At 39.7% G+C, this 17,395-nt stretch overlaps 1 protein-coding gene across 1 annotated transcript in view; it reads left to right on the forward strand.

The window, feature by feature from the left end:
* The window catches only part of Htr4 (5-hydroxytryptamine receptor 4), a 103,603-nt gene extending 87,548 nt beyond the window's left edge, over nucleotides 1-16,055 (forward strand). The window contains exons 4-5 of the mRNA XM_021150569.2: nucleotides 7,239-7,392; nucleotides 15,483-16,055. Coding sequence (XP_021006228.2) covers nucleotides 7,239-7,392; nucleotides 15,483-16,055 — 727 coding nt within the window. The remainder of the gene's footprint in view (nucleotides 1-7,238; nucleotides 7,393-15,482) is intronic.
* Nucleotides 16,056-17,395: the final 1,340 nt, after the last annotated feature.

Raw genomic sequence — 17,395 nt, forward strand, 5'->3', positions numbered from 1 at the left:
CTTGGATGAAATATCCTGTACATGTCTGTTAGGTCTATTTGTTTCATAATTTTGATTAATTTCATTATTTCTTTGTTTATTTTTTGTCCAGATGACCTGTCAATTGTGAGAGTCTGGTGTTGTAGCTCCACTGGGGATAGCACACTTCTCAGGGAAGCTGAGAGAACCCCAGAGGATTCAGCAGGCAGGGAAGATGGGTGCAGGAAGGGTAGCTGAGGATACCCCAGAGAACTCAGCAGGCAGGGAAGATGGATTCAGTAAAGGAGTCCTATATTACTTTATTGAATTTACTGAAGAGACCATTACCTGTAAGGGCAACAGTATTTTCCTTTGCTTTTGTATTGTCAACTGTCTCCCGACATCCCGAAACTTGATATATTCTATCTGCAAAACTATCCACATCTCTTCAGTTCCAGGTTTTCTTTGAAACAAAGTTCCTTGTAAAACATATTCTTCTCACTCCAGGGCTGCATATTTCATCGTGTGCAAGAGATAAGTTGTCTGTTTCGCTTAATGATCTCCCTGGAGCATAACTAAATTGTGAATGTATAAATCAAATGTGTCAATCATTGTGAGCTTGTCTGGTAGAGTTCCATTTGTTTTCCCAATATATCTGAGTGATTTTTGCAAGGAGTTTCTTCTTTTCACATACTCTTCCCAGACAGGTCCACACAGTGTACCTAACTGCCACATTTGTTGAGTTGGATTTCATGGCATAATGTATGGACTGTGATTTGTTTTTATATCCATATCATCAAAAATTCATGGGGTGCTTACTAATTGCAATAAAGGAGTCCCATATTACTTTATTGAATTTACTGAAGAGACCATTACCTGTAAGGGCAACAGTATTTTCCTTTGCTTTTGTATTGTCAACTGTCTCCCGACATCCCGAAACTTGATATATTCTATCTGCAAAATCTTGCACATTTCTCCAGTTCCAGGTTTTCTTTGAAACAAAGTTCCTTGTAAAACATATTCTTCTCACTTCTGGGCTGCATATTTCATTGTGAGATAGCTTACTAATTCATCAAATATTCATGGGGTGCTTACTAATTGCTGGGAGCTCTTCTGGACACTGGACTTACAGTGCTGAATGACAGGAAAGGCTCTGAGCAGAGCTTTTAGTGCAGGGGCGAAGCAGAGTGATAGCAGATAGAAGACTATGGTAGGATTACTGACAGTTGAATAACAGGAAGAGTCAATCCCTTCACCCTGAAGTGACCACCTCCCATAGCCAGGCTGGACCCCCAGTGGAAGGAGGGTAAGGACATCAACTACACACACACACACACACACACACACACACACCACAGCTCTTAACCCAAAATTATTCTGTTTACAAGAAATTGCATGAACAAAGATGGAGCAGAGAATTAAGGAATAGCCAACCAATGACTGGCCCAACTAGAGAGCTATCCCATGGGCAAACACCAATCCCTACACTGTTAATGATGCTCAGTTATGCTTGCAGAGGGGAGCCTAGCATAGCTGTCCTCTGAGAGGCTCCAATCAGCAGCTGATAGAAACAGATGCAGAGACCCACAGCCAAACAATGGACAGAGCTCAGAAGTCTTGTGGAAGAGTTGGGGGAAGGATTGAGAGACCCAGAGGGATAAGGAACTCCACAGGAAGACCAACAGAATTGACTAATAACCTGGACCCTTGGGGGGCTCTCAGAGATTGAACCAGTGCACATATGTAGCAGATGTGCAGCTTGGTCTTCATGTGGGTCCTGAACATCTGGAGTGGGAGCTGTCCCTAAAGCTGTTGCTGTTCTGTGGAATATGTTTCTTCTAGATAGGCTACCTTATCTGGCCTCATTGGGAGAATATATGCCTCGCCCCAGCAGAAACTTGACATGCCAAGATCAGGAAGGGGTCTGGAAGGGGGGCCTGGAAAGGAGGCTCCATACTCTCAGAGGAGAAGGGTACAAGAAATGGTGGGAAGGACCCTGTGAGGCAAGCATTTGGAGAAGCTGGGGGCAGTGATCAGAATGTGAAGTAAATAAATTAATAAATTAATGGAAAACAAAACAAAAAAGAGTAAATCCCCAAAGATGTTGGGATATGCCACTCCCCATGACAGGGAGGGTCTTCAGAGGGTAAGACTGAAACTAAGCCCTGAAACATTAATTATGAACTAAATGCATTTCAGCCTTCGATTTTCATTGTATATGCTTTGCGTCTGCGTGGACCATTCATTACCTATAAGCATGGTAGCTCATCTTGGTCTGTTTTTTGCCAGTTTCTCCCTAATTAAGAATGCCAAAAGAACCAATCTGACCTCATCAACTTTGTGCTCTTGCTACAGACAAACAAAGGAGCTGTCCCATAGGTGTTTACATGAACATAGGCTGCTCTGAGATGTGCCTCGTTTTTTATTACAATTTTGGTGTTAATTTTTCTCCTCTTCTGATAAATTTGACATAAGAAAAAAATGGGTAAGAGTGTGGCCTGGGGTATCAGACTGCCTAGGTACATTCTCACTTGAACAAATATGAGTTTCATCATCTTGAAAAGGCTACTTGAATTTTCTGGAGCTCACCTAGTTTGTAGAATTATGCTAATGGCAGAAGCTTCCTCTGGGAGACTAAGGGAGTGACATAAATGAAGTGTGTGTGTGTGTGTGTGTGTGTGTGTGTGTGTGTGTGTGTGTGTTATGTATAAGCAGATACCGCATACCTAATTCATCTCAATGATTTTAACCATTTGCCTTGGGAATTTTCCAAATCCAAAGTGGCCTCTGCGGGTGACTTCCTTGGCCTGACTCTTCAGCCTGATGAGCATCTGTTGTTGGAGAGTTAAGAGATTTCTCAGCCTTGTGTGAAGCCTCCCCTTCCTTTGAAGAACTTACTTATCTGGTGGCTCACTTGAACCTTTCTTTTTGTTCTCTCAGTTTCCTTCTGGGCTCCAAGGTCCTCTCTCTATCTGTCTGTTAGGAAGAGTACCTTCAGCATCTTTCCTCTTCTCTCAAACCCAATAGGTTCAAAGTGGAAAATGTCCATCATACCTTAATAATCTTTTCTAGTTGTTACATAAAAGGATTCCAAGTGTTGCCTTGTAGTTACAGACATTGATACAAAATAGGACCTGCTTCTTGCCACAAAAGGTACTTCAATTAGCATGTGGCATATCCTGTAGATAATTGAAGTATCAGAGAAGAAAGCAGCAATTACAAAGTAGTTGAAGAAACACCATGGAAACAGCAATGATACAGTGAGCTGAAGTGAGAAGCACATCCTTGATCTGGAGAGAAGGACACATTCAGAGAGCTGACCTAAAATATGGCTACTCCACGGTGTGGAGGAAGGGCTACTTCACTGCCCAGCTACACACACACACACACACACACACACACACGAATGTATAGGTATAGATATAGATATTGATATAGATGATATCTCTGTTTATCCTGTTGTGATTATGTGTGAGTATGGAAATTGACCCCAAAACGTGTAAGCAATAGTATCTATTACATCTTATATGCAATGAACTCCATCATTCGCAGCCATTTACCTAGAGGGAACAGCTTATTTGACGTTTTGTGTCTTAGACTCTCTAAGTACTAGGAGAGATGCTGATCCAGGTATTTTCATATGATTTGGTAAGTGGCTTAGTCGTAGGTGTATGTGCCAGGAACTCCCTATGTTTTCAACATATTATCTCATCCGTTCTCACAGCAAGTGGATGGCATAGCATCATTGTCCCACTTTACAACTGAAGAAACTGTCTCGAAGAGGGTCAATAGCTAGCTCTAAGTCTAGAGGGTATAAGAGTAAGGTAAAGGAAGTCAGCGGCCAACTGTGAGGGCACATGAGGTTGACTGCTAGGTCTGCTAATTGTGAAAATCCAGGATTCCCGGTTGGTCTGGATGCTTCTCCTTTACCTGTGGTTAGAGAGCAGGGAACGAGAAGGTAAAAAATTTTCCTTAATGGCAGGAGTGGTGAAGACATTAGCTTGGGGCTTAAAATATACTGCTGTCTTCTAAGACTTGTCAAAGTAAATTGTGTCCCTGGAGACATTTAAAAGCAATTATGTCCCTCATTTGCATGTGGCTGTGGTTGGAGAAGCTGCAGGTTGTCTACCAAAGGGGACTTTTATGGAGTTTTGTGAGCAAACTTTGAAATGTTCAAATAAGAACTTACTTGGTAAATTCCTTTGCTACATTCTAGCTAATCCTGGCCATCTGGAACCAAATTTGCCATTAGAACATTTATTGATTCATTTTGCAAAAGTATTTTTGCTTAACTAGAAAATGTCCTAGGAATGTCTAAAGAACAGAACTTATATAGTAGCATACTCCCGAGATAAACCACAATTCTGTTTGCTAAACAGCATCCTTTAGCCTGAGAATCAACAACCCTCCTCTTTCTTGGTTGTAACCCTCTCTGTTAGAAGGGCATGCTGCAGGATTGACCTAGATGGGCGTTTTCAAGTTCTGTGACCTCTTCTACATTAATAAACTCTTTAAGAAGAATTACACCACTCCCTCTTTTCCTGCCTTGTGTCTTTATTTTTTGAGATGAGACTACCTTGAAACAAATGTCCTGATCTTCTGGCTCTTATAATCTTTCTGGTGTCTCTTCCCCCTGTGTCCCCTGAGCCTTAGATACAGGAATTGTGTTGTAGACCTATCCATTGGGGCTGGCACCCATGGCTAGCTCTTCTCTACAGTTGGAGCAGTTGTTGTTTTGTGTTGGTCTCTATCTACTGAAAAAAAAGAAGCTCCTTCAATGCAGGGCAAAAGCTACTCTTACCTGTAGGTGGAGGAACAAGTACTTAGAATGCAGTTAGAAATCCCACGGCTTTGAGAACGTGACAGTAAGTTCTGTTCTATGTCCCATGGCCTTGCCAGTTCTTATTTTTTCATCTTGAGATAGATACACGTGTGTATTTTGCCTTTTAAAAAACTCAGGAGGGGCTGCTAGAAAGATATTCCAGTCACTAAAGTGACATGTTGTGCTCGCACAAGGGCTTAAGTTCAAGCTTTAAAACTCATGTAAAAAGCTAGGCAATGTGGCACACACCTGTCATCTCAGGGTCGGTGTTGGGTGGGGAGAGGCAGTGAGTAGAGACAGGCAGGCCCCAGGGCTTGCCAGCCAGCCAGCTGAGAATATTTGATGAGTTCCTTTCCCATGAAAGACTCCTTTTCAAAAAAAAAAGGTGAATGGCAATCAAGATTGACCTCTGGCCGCCTCTGCACACATATAAACACAGGCTTGCCTACAAAACACACACACACACACACACACACACACACTAGTTATGAGTGTTGTATATTATAAGTACAGCCTTTGGTAAGAAAATCAGTAATGATGGTTACAATCAACTCGGTCAGTATATGTTAGGTGATCTCAGAACACTTGTCAATTTGACGTGCAATTTCTCACTAATGATGCATATTTTAGAGGAAGATCACAATACCATAAGGAAATTTTCTTAAAAACCAAACATACACACACACACACACACACACACACACACGCAACTTTTCTAGAATTTTTGCTTGAAACTGAAGATTTTATGATATGAGGAAAGGTACTCAAAATACATTAGGTGGCTTTTTGAGAGTTCTGCCTTGAGAATACCAAAATCCTCAAAAAGAACTTTCAGCATTTATGCCAATGTTGTGAGTTTTAGCTAAGAATCTTGTATTTTGCCAGGCAGTGAGGCCAGTTTGGTCTATAGACTGAAGTTCAAGGCTACACAGAAAAACCCTGTCTTGAAATACAAAATACAAAATACACAAACAAAAACAAACCCCTCATATTCTTTGTCCCATGCTACCAGTTAAAAATATTGTTATGTTTATTGTAGAATAAAGACAAAATTTAAGTCAAATATGAATCTGGGCCTAATCACATATTTTCATTATATCTAAACTAATCTATCAGTCAGGATTTCATCAACCTAGCTTAAAATTAAATAAAATAATCTCCTCCTCTTTTCTATTGCTAATATTTTAAAGATAAGGAAGAATTTCCTATCTTCCTTAATAATTCATGTCTATGCAAGTTCAAATGTCCATAATTGTCTATACAGTGGCCATCCCTGTCTCCCACACTAGCCCCTGACAACATCTTCAGTTACCCATTCCCCAGGATACTGACTGTATCCAGAATATTTCCATTTGTTTCTCTGAATCAGCATCCTATACTAGTCTAGAGCAGTACCAATCAAGGCATAGAGCATCTGGATAGGCTGGAATAACATGCAGGGTCAAGTCTGGGAGTTGGAGCTGAGGGCATTCATGGAGGAACAAGAAATTTAATACTTTAGGCAGAATATAAGAGGGTGAACAGTAAATTCCAAAAAAGGCTCCTATCACACAGCAAATAAGGTAAGAGTACTTCCAACAAGCTGGCAAAATAACTAAGATGTTTGCAATTTTATATTCTTAGCTTAAGAGTAACAATAAAGCAATCACTGTCAGAAACAATGTATGTGAATTCTACTTGCCACATTTCAGCTTGAGCATCTCATGTGCATGTACCCCTAGCCAGGAAATACATAAGTGGTACTTCCTGGAGATAGTGTTGACTCAGGGGTGGAAATGTACAGTCCAGGTGGCTGCCCGGCAAGCTGAGATACCGAAGACCCTCAGAATCTATGCTCTTCTCAGCTAAGTCTGTTGAGGGAGAAAAGAGGAGAAAGAGTAAGCCCGGACAACAGTCTAAGGAGCACAGAAGAACATATAACATCTCAGCACCGCCCTCAAGAAGACAAGGACAAATCTGTGATAGTTCAAATTATCATCACAGAAGCTAAAAGTACCTCGGTCTGGAGAGCTCGAGGCATTCCTAGATTCCCAGAAACTGGGACTGTGTCTGAGGCAGAGTAGACCTTCATGCTACTTAAGACTTTGGGAGATGAAGAGGGAAGTGGAGCCAATTCAAGGCAATGACCTTCACATGCAATATAAACGTATTTTATATAGTAACAAACGTTTCGGCCAGGTGTTAATGTTTTTATTGTATAATTGCCTTTATTCTTCTCTTTGTTCTCTGCCCTCATCCCCTTCATTTTCATTTCCCTCCTCTGCCTTCTCCTTCCCCACTTATTCCCAATTTTGTTTTCCCGTTTTACTCTCCTCCTCTGATTCTCCTTTTCTCAATATTTCCCCCTTCTTTCCATTTTTTTACTCTTCTTTCCCTTCTCTCCCTCGTCCACTGTGATCTTTCCCCTCTCCTTCTCATGTCCCCCTGCCTGTGGCCCCACCCTTAATTGTCTCTCCAGGTATTACGCCATCTGCTGCCAGCCTTTGGTTTATAGGAACAAGATGACCCCTCTACGCATCGCATTAATGTTGGGAGGCTGCTGGGTCCTTCCCATGTTTATATCTTTTCTCCCCATAATGCAAGGCTGGAACAACATCGGCATAGTTGATGTGGTAAGTATGCATACAAAGCCATGGGATTATTATCCACTCGGTATTGTTAGGCATTTTAGATAAGCAGACACTCTTAGCTAGGTAGCTATTTTAATAGATATTATAATAGTGGTCTGAGCAACATGTTTAAATGCCCTATTGATGCCTTGGTCAAATGTTAGTCAAGATCCTCTGAATTATCTTCCCAATGAGAACATGTGTTTTTAGAGCTCATTTATTTATTATTTGAAAATCTCATACATAAGTGCAATGTATTTAGATCACATGAAACCTTAAACCTCAAAGTTTACATTTCTGTGTCTGTCTTAGATTCTTTTCCTGTGCAATAATACCCTGATAGAAACAACTTAAGGGGGAAATGGCTTATTTTAGCTCACAGTTTAAGATATCCATCATGGCAGAGATGTCAAGACAGCAGGGACCTGCAGCAGTGAGTCCCTTAATGTCCATAGTCAGAAGTCAACAATTAAACTGCTCAGTTTGGGGTTTTGTTTTGTTTTGTTTTGTTTTGCTTTTTGTTTTGGGTTTGTTTGTTTTGGCTTCTACATTCTAGAACCCCCTGCCTAGGGAAAGGTCCTACCCACAGCTAAGATGGATCTTCCCACACCAATTACCAGACACAAGATAATCCTCCCCAGCTATCCCCAGTGGCACTTCTTGCAGGTGATTCAGACTCTGTCAAGTTGACAACTCCCTCTAACCAACACAACGTCCAACTTTGTATTGTTCAGTTCCAGCAAGGATGCTGATGGGTTGATTTATCTTGAATCCCCCAGGACCAGGCACTTCATCCTTCACCTGTCCCATGAGATGTCTGATTGCCCTGGCTTGTCTTCAGCAGGAATCCTGCTAAGTTGGCTTTCCCACTTTCTCTTCCCATTTACTCTGAATAGTTTTCTGTTCGCTGCTCCTCATCCATCAATTCCTTGGCTATACATCCCCCCCACCTTTTTTCCTTTGATGTTTTAGAGTTGAATCTAATCTCTTTGTGAAAAAAAATCACAGTATTTTCTCTTACGAAAATGATGTGAAATATGTGGAATAAAGGCTCCTTAGCAGGTGTTTCAAATATTTTTTTAACATTACTGTGAATCAGACAGGACAATAAGGAGTACTTTTGGGAAGAATATAATTATGACAGCTTAAAGATGTGCAGGTTAATTTGCATTCCTCAAGACACATAGTTTTCCTATAAAAAGAGTTTTAATTTCATTTATTTTATATATTTATTAAATATTTATTGATATTTATAAATCAGTTCCCAGAACTTGAAGCATATAATATGTCCCAAGAAGCCTTCGTTATATTTCATATTGAGTCTATAAGATTTACAGTGCCCAGGGAAAGGCATCCCAAGTGAATGGACAATGCTAGGGAATGAGGAAAGTCCTGGGCCAGAAGTCAGGAACTAAGCTGTGAGCCCAGCTCTGTTAATGCCCAACTTCCTGTGGGACTGTATTTAGAAGGGAAGTTGGTGCTGAGTGAAAAATTGTCTAATGTGAGTCTAAGGGTACACATGCCACATATGCCATACATTGCCTAAACTCTGGATATTGTTTTCCAGGGACATAGAACTAATAAGATGTTTGTGTGCATATGTTCATCTATCTGTCTATCCATCTATATGTCTATCCACCTATCTGTTCATCAATCCATCTATCTGTCATCTATCTACCTATCTAACCATCTATCTACTATCTATTATCTATATATCTACCTTTCTATCTTCTAATCTATCTATCTATCTATCTATCTATCTATCTATCTATCTATCTATCATCTTTTCCTTGTCATGTATCTCTTCGTCTGTTTACCTATATCCTTAGAAACAGAGGCAGACATATAGACATATTGTAACTGGTCCGCATGGCTGTGGAAGTGGACAATTCTCAGCAAACTAGAGACCGAGGAAAGGCGATACTTCAGCTCAAGTGCAAACATAGGAAAAACCCGTCGGCCTTCATTAAGTCAATAGAGCAGTTCCCTCTTATTTGGTTATTTTGTTCTATTCAGGCCTTTAACAGAGTTATATGCAGTGCTACATTGGAAGAGAAAATGGATTTATACAATCTGCCAGTTCAGAGCTTAATCTCAATCCCAAATGTTGTCATACCCAAAATTGGGTTTTGCCAATTATCTGGATACCTATGGCTTGGTTACACTGACACATAACATTAACCGTCTTGCTGTCAAAATCATCTACTCTGGCATAGGAAATTATAACAATGATTAAAACTGATAGTCCAGATTCATTGTTAGGGCTATACATTTCTAAAGGAATATGGCATGCAGTCACTTATAGCCAGTCCTAAGATCTTGCTAGATGTGGAGAAGGGGGCAGAAAGAAGAGACTGAGAATGAAGAATGAGTTCTGACCCAAATGGATCAGAAAAAAAGAGAATTTGCCTTCTTTTCTGCACACCTAAGGACTTTAATTTTATTTTCAAATGAGTCCCATGGCCAGGACATTTCTGAGTAAGAGTTCGTTAACTTCTGAAAAATAAATCCTATAGGTAGGAAATAGAGAGGTCAGGGCTCTGTTCTGAAAGAAGCTGCAGATAATTTCTTGAATCCCAAACAATTTCTTTCAGTTTGTTAAATTTTTTTTAATCTGAAAGGGAAATTAATACCAGTTTTCGACAAACACTAATATCCAAATAATAATAGGAATAATGGTCAACAGCTGTTTCATGCTTACTATGTATCAAGCCCTATGTTAATCAGTATTTTTGTGAATCACATTTAGGGACATTCTTTGATTAGCTGCAACACTTATGCTTTGAAACCTGGGCTTGGCAGAATTGCTGTGCTTCATCCTCAAATCTTACAAATGGACACTGTACCAAACCACTGAAGGGGATTTAACATTTTGAACAATGTCTCCGTTTTCTTCTTGGCTACCATTTGCTAAGCACTTTAGTCAATATACTAAACTCTTCATGACTTAATGTCATTTGGCCCATACAGTACTACCATTCTTAACATCCATTTTATAAAGAAAATCTTGACTTCCAAGACTATGGGTTTAGGAGTTGCCCTACTTGATCATTTAACCATCAAGAAATATTAACTGAAAGCCTATCACATTTTGTTGACCTCTAAAACAATTTCAACATTTCCACTTTTCTGCCTACTAAGTATGATATACTAAGAGAAATAATACAATATTTCAAGTGTTGATAAAACTTCAAACCCAGTAGAAAGATTCAAAGTGATGACAAGATGTGTCTACTTATATGAGCATTTACCTCACTTGATAAACTATGGCAGGAGCACATAGTCCTGCAGGATGAGACAGAACAAGCCCCATGTAAGCAAATGCTCAGAGAGAAGTCATTTGGAACCAACATTGCAACCGATGCAGGGGCCTTCAGTTGGGAGCATGCTTTGTTGATTCTAAGAATTTGAGCCAGATTCTTTTGTTTGTTATTTTCACTTTGAAGAATTGAGAACTTTTCAATTTTACTTTGAAATTGGAGGGTTCAGGGCAAAGGAGGGTTCAGTGGCATGACCTCTTTGTGTTTCTGAAGAAACATTATAGCTAGTCTGCAGAAAATGATCATAAGGTGACAGGAAATCAGGAAAGCACTGGGAAGAGACTGCAATGGTCCTGTTAATTGATGATGGTGGCACGGAATAGGATGGCCATGACCTGAAGTGGTGAGAAGTTGTGAGAGTTCAGGTCTTCTCTCACGTCATGTTTATTGAATACCTGAATTTCTAGGTGCTGGGTCTGCATTTACTAAAGAGAGATGGTAATGGTCCAAATCTTTGTAACTTTATGTCCAACCAGTGAGATTCAAGCAACACATGATACACTAAAGATAAGCAGATATCGAGACTGCTACGTGATAATGATTATATTTTACTTCAGTGTGGGACTGAATAGACAGCATATTAAATAAGAATATGTACAGCATTCTCCCCAGGTGGCTCACAACTGCCGGTAACTCCAACTCCAGGAAATCCAACACCTCTGGCCTCCTTGGCAACCTGCTTACACGTGAATATGCCCACATGTGGGTGCATGCACCCACACGCACAATTTTCAGATATTAAATCTTTAAAAGGTGGGTTGTTGGCAGATTGAAACTCTAAATAGGGAGTTAGAGTGGGCTCTATTGAGGAGGTGACATTTGAATAAAGTCATTAAGGAGCTGGGGGAAATACACTTGTAGGTATCTTGGAGAAGCATACAGCAGGCAGAACATAGGTAATATAAATCTCCAGAGGCAAGATGTGACTGACAGGCTGCTACAGAGTTAATGAGGAGTTAAGAACGAAGGAGAGGAGCTTAAGAAATAATAAAATACAATAGAATAGAAGAGGGAGACAATGCATTGGTCTGTGCGATATTTAAAGCATAGGGTTTAACTTGGAGTGATACGGACTTTAGGGTCTGAGCTTATTAGTAGTGAGAATTATAAGATTATGAAAGAATCCTCATTTTTTCTGCTAAAAAGCAAACAGAAAGCGAGTCTGCTAAAGTGATGCCATGGATAAGAGACAACAATTGTCCTCTAGCTCCAATGGAAGTAATGAAGACTGTGATTCGGAGCAGGTGTATTTTTAATATAAGAGGGCTCTTCTGTATGGTTAGATACAACCAAGATTTTGGTCAGTGTAACTCTTGATTTCAGTTGGGAATTCCAGATTGGAAATGCTATAGGTAGAATATTTGTGGGATACAGAAAATGCAATGTGTTAAGTAGCTGTTGCATAGTTTAGTGCAGCAGTCAAGAAATCAGCTTAATATCAAATCTTGATATGTATGGGAAGTCTCTATCAGGAACAAATTCAAAGGTAAGGCATTTTTAGAGTCAGATGCTATTTAAACCCCTACAAGTAGATGTAACCGTTTGGGGAATGAAGTTACCTAAGAGACAATGTCACAGAAGTGAAAAGCCAATAATAGAGGGTTGGGAACAGCTAAGAAGGAAGCAAAAGAAGAGGGAAAATTCTAGAAAGCCAATTTGAAAACACATTGTACGTGAGGACAGAGAATGCTGTTTCTGGATGTGGTAACAAGAATCCTAGCCATGACTATAAGGGTAAATAAAATAGACTTTATTCAAGAACCAGTGTCAGGCATTGTAGTTCATCCCTATGGCCATAGCACTTCAGAAGTAGAGCCAGGAAAGGTTCTGGATCAAACCAATTTAAACTGCACAGTAAAAGTCCTGTGCAAGCCCAGTCTAGACAAAATCCCAGCATGGAGTGAGAAGTGGGGCATACAATCCCATCCCTAGCCTTAGAATGATTGGCCATTGTTAGTTTCTGGGAAAGGAATGGTCAGATTCTCTTAGCATGTAACTCCTAACAAGCTAACCATGCTCCAGTGGAAGAGTATCCATCCAAGAATATTTTGGCGATAGAGTATGACCTGAGAGTTTTAAAATGAAATAGACACTTTGCTCCCAAGTTGATTTGGTCATGGTGGTTTGTCACAGCAACAGAAACCATAACACAAACAAGATATGGCTTACATAACAATTAATCCCAACTGGACTGAAGAATTCACCATGTAAAAAAGCAACAAAGATGTTCCAAGATATGAGGAAATGTCACTAAGTGGTACATAGAAGAATATTTTTATCATGGAGGGGTAAATATTTCTTAATGGATCTCAGAGATACTAACTGAAACTACAGGGTCTTAAAATTAAAACTGCAACCAGATGGCACTAGCAAGAAAGCAACAAACAGACAAACAAACCAGGAATTTGCAATATATAGATTTGACAATGGATATATCCAGAATATAGAGCTATTAAAAACAAAGAAGACCTATATAAATGTTTATTAAGGGGAAGTTACTTGAATAATGACTTCCCAAGACAAATAGAAAAGTCATAATTTGACATCTAGATGTGTCTAAATAAAACACAATAATAAAGGTACCACACTTTCCCCTCCAAACTCATTGATCATTGTATAAAGAACAGTAGAGAGTCAGATGTTTTGAATGATTACAACAGAATAATGTCCTTTTCCTACATCAGGGCAATTGCATATATGAATCTTCAGAGGCCGTGAAAGCATGTACAAGATCTGTGAAAACTCAAGCCAGATCAAATCTCAGTACTGAATGAGGAATTAGACATGAAGTTTCACTCCTGGTACTGAAGGTGCTGGCAATTTAGCTTCTGGGAGAGGAAGGATCAATGTTCTCTAAGAGTGTAGCTTCTGATAAGTCTACTATGCTCCAATGGAAGACCACAATGGGAAATACAAATTGGTCTTGTTAGAAATTAAAAAGACAGAAACGCAGGTGAAAGAAGAGGGGTATCTGGAAAGACTTAGGGAAGGAAGGGTGAATGTTATCAAAAAAATGAATAAAAAAATTCTCAAAGAACTAGCACAGGCACACACACAGAATGGTAGGAGGGAGGAGGGAAGAGGAAGGAAGAGGGAATGGGGAGAGAGGGGATGTCAAGGAAATGGGAAGCATTTTCAATAAAATGTAATCCAGCCCACAATGAGATACAACTATGTATAGACAATAACAAGTGCTGATGAGGATATGGAGCAGGACCACATGAACAAAATATACAGTTATGACTGATAAAGGCATTCAGGAGACATTAGGCATGCCACTAATATTCTATACTTGGATTTGTATAATGACTGCAGATGTATTTTTACTTTAAAACTAATTAAGCGTGAACATTTAATATTTGGGACATTGTATTTTATTCCAACCAAATATGTATCTGTAAAGAAGGCTTGGAGGCTTGAGCATATCGATACATTAAATAGCCAATTTAAAATAAGTGTTAGATTTGTGGGAATCTTTGGTAATGTTGATCATGGCAGTTTGAATGGAATGACTAGGATCAGAGCTAAATGGAGTGGATTCAGCAGAAAATAAGGAGAGATGCTGATCCACTAGGTGGAACATTGAAGACCCCTACATATATACTATACATACATACAATATTTCCCTATACACATGCATGGTAAAATTCAATCTGTAAGTTAGGCACTAAAAAGGTCAATAGCAATAATTACAATATAGTAGAACAAACACAACTACATGCTTCCATAAAATTTCACCAGTCTTGTACTTTGGACCATTGTTAAATAAAATAAGGCAGACTTGAGTACAAGTACCTCAATAGTCAGTCTGATGACTGAGAAGTCTACTAGGTAAAAATGATTGTATGACACAGATAATGCAGACATGCTGGACAGTGGGGTGACTCCTTTCCTACATGAGACAGAGGCGGGTGGTGTAGAATTACTTAATGTTACTCAAAATTGCGTGCAATTTAAAACCTAGAGATGGCTTATTTATACAATGTTTGAACTGGATGACCACAGAAACTAAGACCTTTGTGGGTAAAACTATGGGCAATTGGACAGCTGCAATGTTACATCTTCCATGATTGTGAAGTAACCACCTTTTCTTTCTTTCATGCTCTAAACCTCTCTTGTTCATTTCTCTATATCAGTTTTTGGATACTGTACTTTCTATTGGGAAAAATGTTCATTGGTCCATTCAGTAAGCAAAGAAACAAATCTAGAAAGAGTCCAGCTTTCCCCAAAGATCTAAGATTAGGATTATATAGGGTGAAGTATTCAAATAGTAACAATCTTAGTATGTTTAAAAGTGTCTAAGATGAACAAACAGTGATTTTGATGCAATTGCTTTAGTTGGAGGTCATAATCTGCACAGATCTTAAATATATTTGATGGCATTGATCTAAGACATCTTATTAAGGGACACTTGTATGTTCTGTGCATCCGGCAATGAAGAAAGACTGGGTAGACAGAATTGAGAATCAATTTTGACTACATCATCTGAGAGCTCACTCAGATAAACTCCTAGAAACTCTGGGAGGTGTTCTTTTTCTACTATGAAAGTCCTATGTGCTATAGACTTGTAAGAAACATAAGAATTTAATGATAAATGTTAATTTTTTTTCTGTTTTCCCCCTTCTTTCACTTTCTCTGATCCTTTATCTTCTTCTCTTTCTCATCTTTTCTCATGATTTCTTTTCCTATCTTTTCTTCCCTTTTGCTTATCTTTTATTGTTTCCTCCCCATCTGCCTCCTCACCCTCATTTTCTCTCTCCCTCCCACTCTCAGATAGAGAAAAGGAAATTCAGCCACAACTCTAACTCCACGTGGTGTGTCTTCATGGTCAACAAGCCCTATGCCATCACCTGCTCTGTGGTGGCCTTCTACATCCCGTTTCTCCTCATGGTGCTGGCCTATTACCGAATCTATGTCACTGCTAAGGAGCATGCCCAGCAGATACAAATGTTACAACGGGCAGGAGCCACCTCTGAAAGCAGGCCCCAGACAGCTGACCAGCACAGCACACATCGCATGAGGACAGAGACCAAGGCAGCCAAGACTTTATGTGTCATCATGGGCTGCTTCTGTTTCTGCTGGGCCCCCTTCTTTGTCACCAATATTGTGGACCCTTTCATAGACTACACTGTCCCTGAGCAGGTGTGGACTGCTTTCCTCTGGCTTGGCTATATCAATTCGGGGTTGAACCCTTTTCTCTATGCCTTCTTGAATAAGTCTTTCAGACGTGCCTTCCTCATCATCCTCTGCTGTGATGATGAGCGCTACAAAAGACCCCCCATTCTGGGCCAGACTGTCCCCTGTTCAACCACAACCATTAATGGATCCACCCATGTACTAAGGTGAGTGCATGGGGGAGGGAGGTGTCACTCTAGTTGGTTTGCGTTGCTCAGCAGGGGTTGGTATCCAGTTTTGTTCTAGGGAGATATTCCTGAAAATGTGTACAGTGTTTCCTAAGATCCATGTTCATTCTTCCATCTAACCATGGAATCAATTAGTGGGCAAGGACTCGGGCTCTGTTAGGAGACTGACTTGCATTCATAGCCATAGTTCTTTGACCTTGGTTAATGACCTTGGATCACTAACAATTCTAAGCCTTAATTACCCTTTTTTAAAAAAATGGAATTGTAACCATGACATTATATAAAAACCAGGTATGTCGATTAAAACCAGGGCTTTTGTAAGCATTCAGTGAGCTAATAATGTGTGGCATTCATAGTGCAGACCTTGAGTTTAGTAAGCTCTTAGAGAGAGTAAATGCTGTCCACTACTATTCACAGATAATGTTTTAAGTAGCATCTGAAAGCATGGTCTTTAAAACGCAGGAGAGACTTGATTTTGATTCTCCCAGTGCCTACTAACCATTTTTTGTAATCTTTCTTCCATTTACTTTTCTTCAACTATAAAAAATGTCAACAGACCTACTACATTCTAATTTGGTTTTGTGACAATAAGAGATAACTTGTTTGTAGAACTTAACACATAGTATGCTTATAGTACTACTCATTTCACTAATAGTAGTTTAGCTTGTAGTAATTGTATATTGCTCAAAAGCCTAAATGAGATGATAAAACTAAAATAAATTGAATAATATGCATGCAGTAATCAATGCTATGTAACGAATTATACAGTGGGGCGTGGAGATCTACAGGAGAAAGGACAGTGTTTTGGCCCATGGGTAGACTTCACAGAACTTCAATGTGTAAGAAGTTGAGATGAGGGAGAAAGACTACAGCAGCCATTCCAGGCAGATAGAGCAGCAGAGGGAAGAAAGACGAGAGCTTAGGTGCACCTGGATGGTAGGAACTTACCAAAGTCGCACGGGCTGCTGGAGGTGGGGGTGACACTGGAGATAATTGTTCATGTCTAAAGTACTTACCAAGGTTACACAGGCTGGTGGAGGTGAGAGTGACACTAGAGTTTAGTGTCATGATGCACTGCCCCCCCCCCAAAGAGAGAGCCTTTAGGTGTGAGCTTGAATTGATTGTTCTTATCTGTGAAAAGTTACAGGCACAGAACCTTCATCCTGTGGCAGAGATTAATTATCAATAATATACTGTTCTTTGCTCTGAGATCCATCAGGATTTTTGAAGAATAGTTCCTTTTTGGAGTTAAGCACTTCTTTTTCTTTTCTGGGTTTTTTTTTGTGGGGGGGTGTCTATATAATTTTATCATTTATTAAAAAC

The sequence above is a fragment of the Mus caroli genome, unplaced genomic scaffold (genome assembly GCF_978045245.1).
Source record: "Mus caroli unplaced genomic scaffold, Mus_caroli_1 scaffold_19, whole genome shotgun sequence".
Classification (NCBI taxonomy): domain Eukaryota; kingdom Metazoa; phylum Chordata; class Mammalia; order Rodentia; family Muridae; genus Mus; species Mus caroli.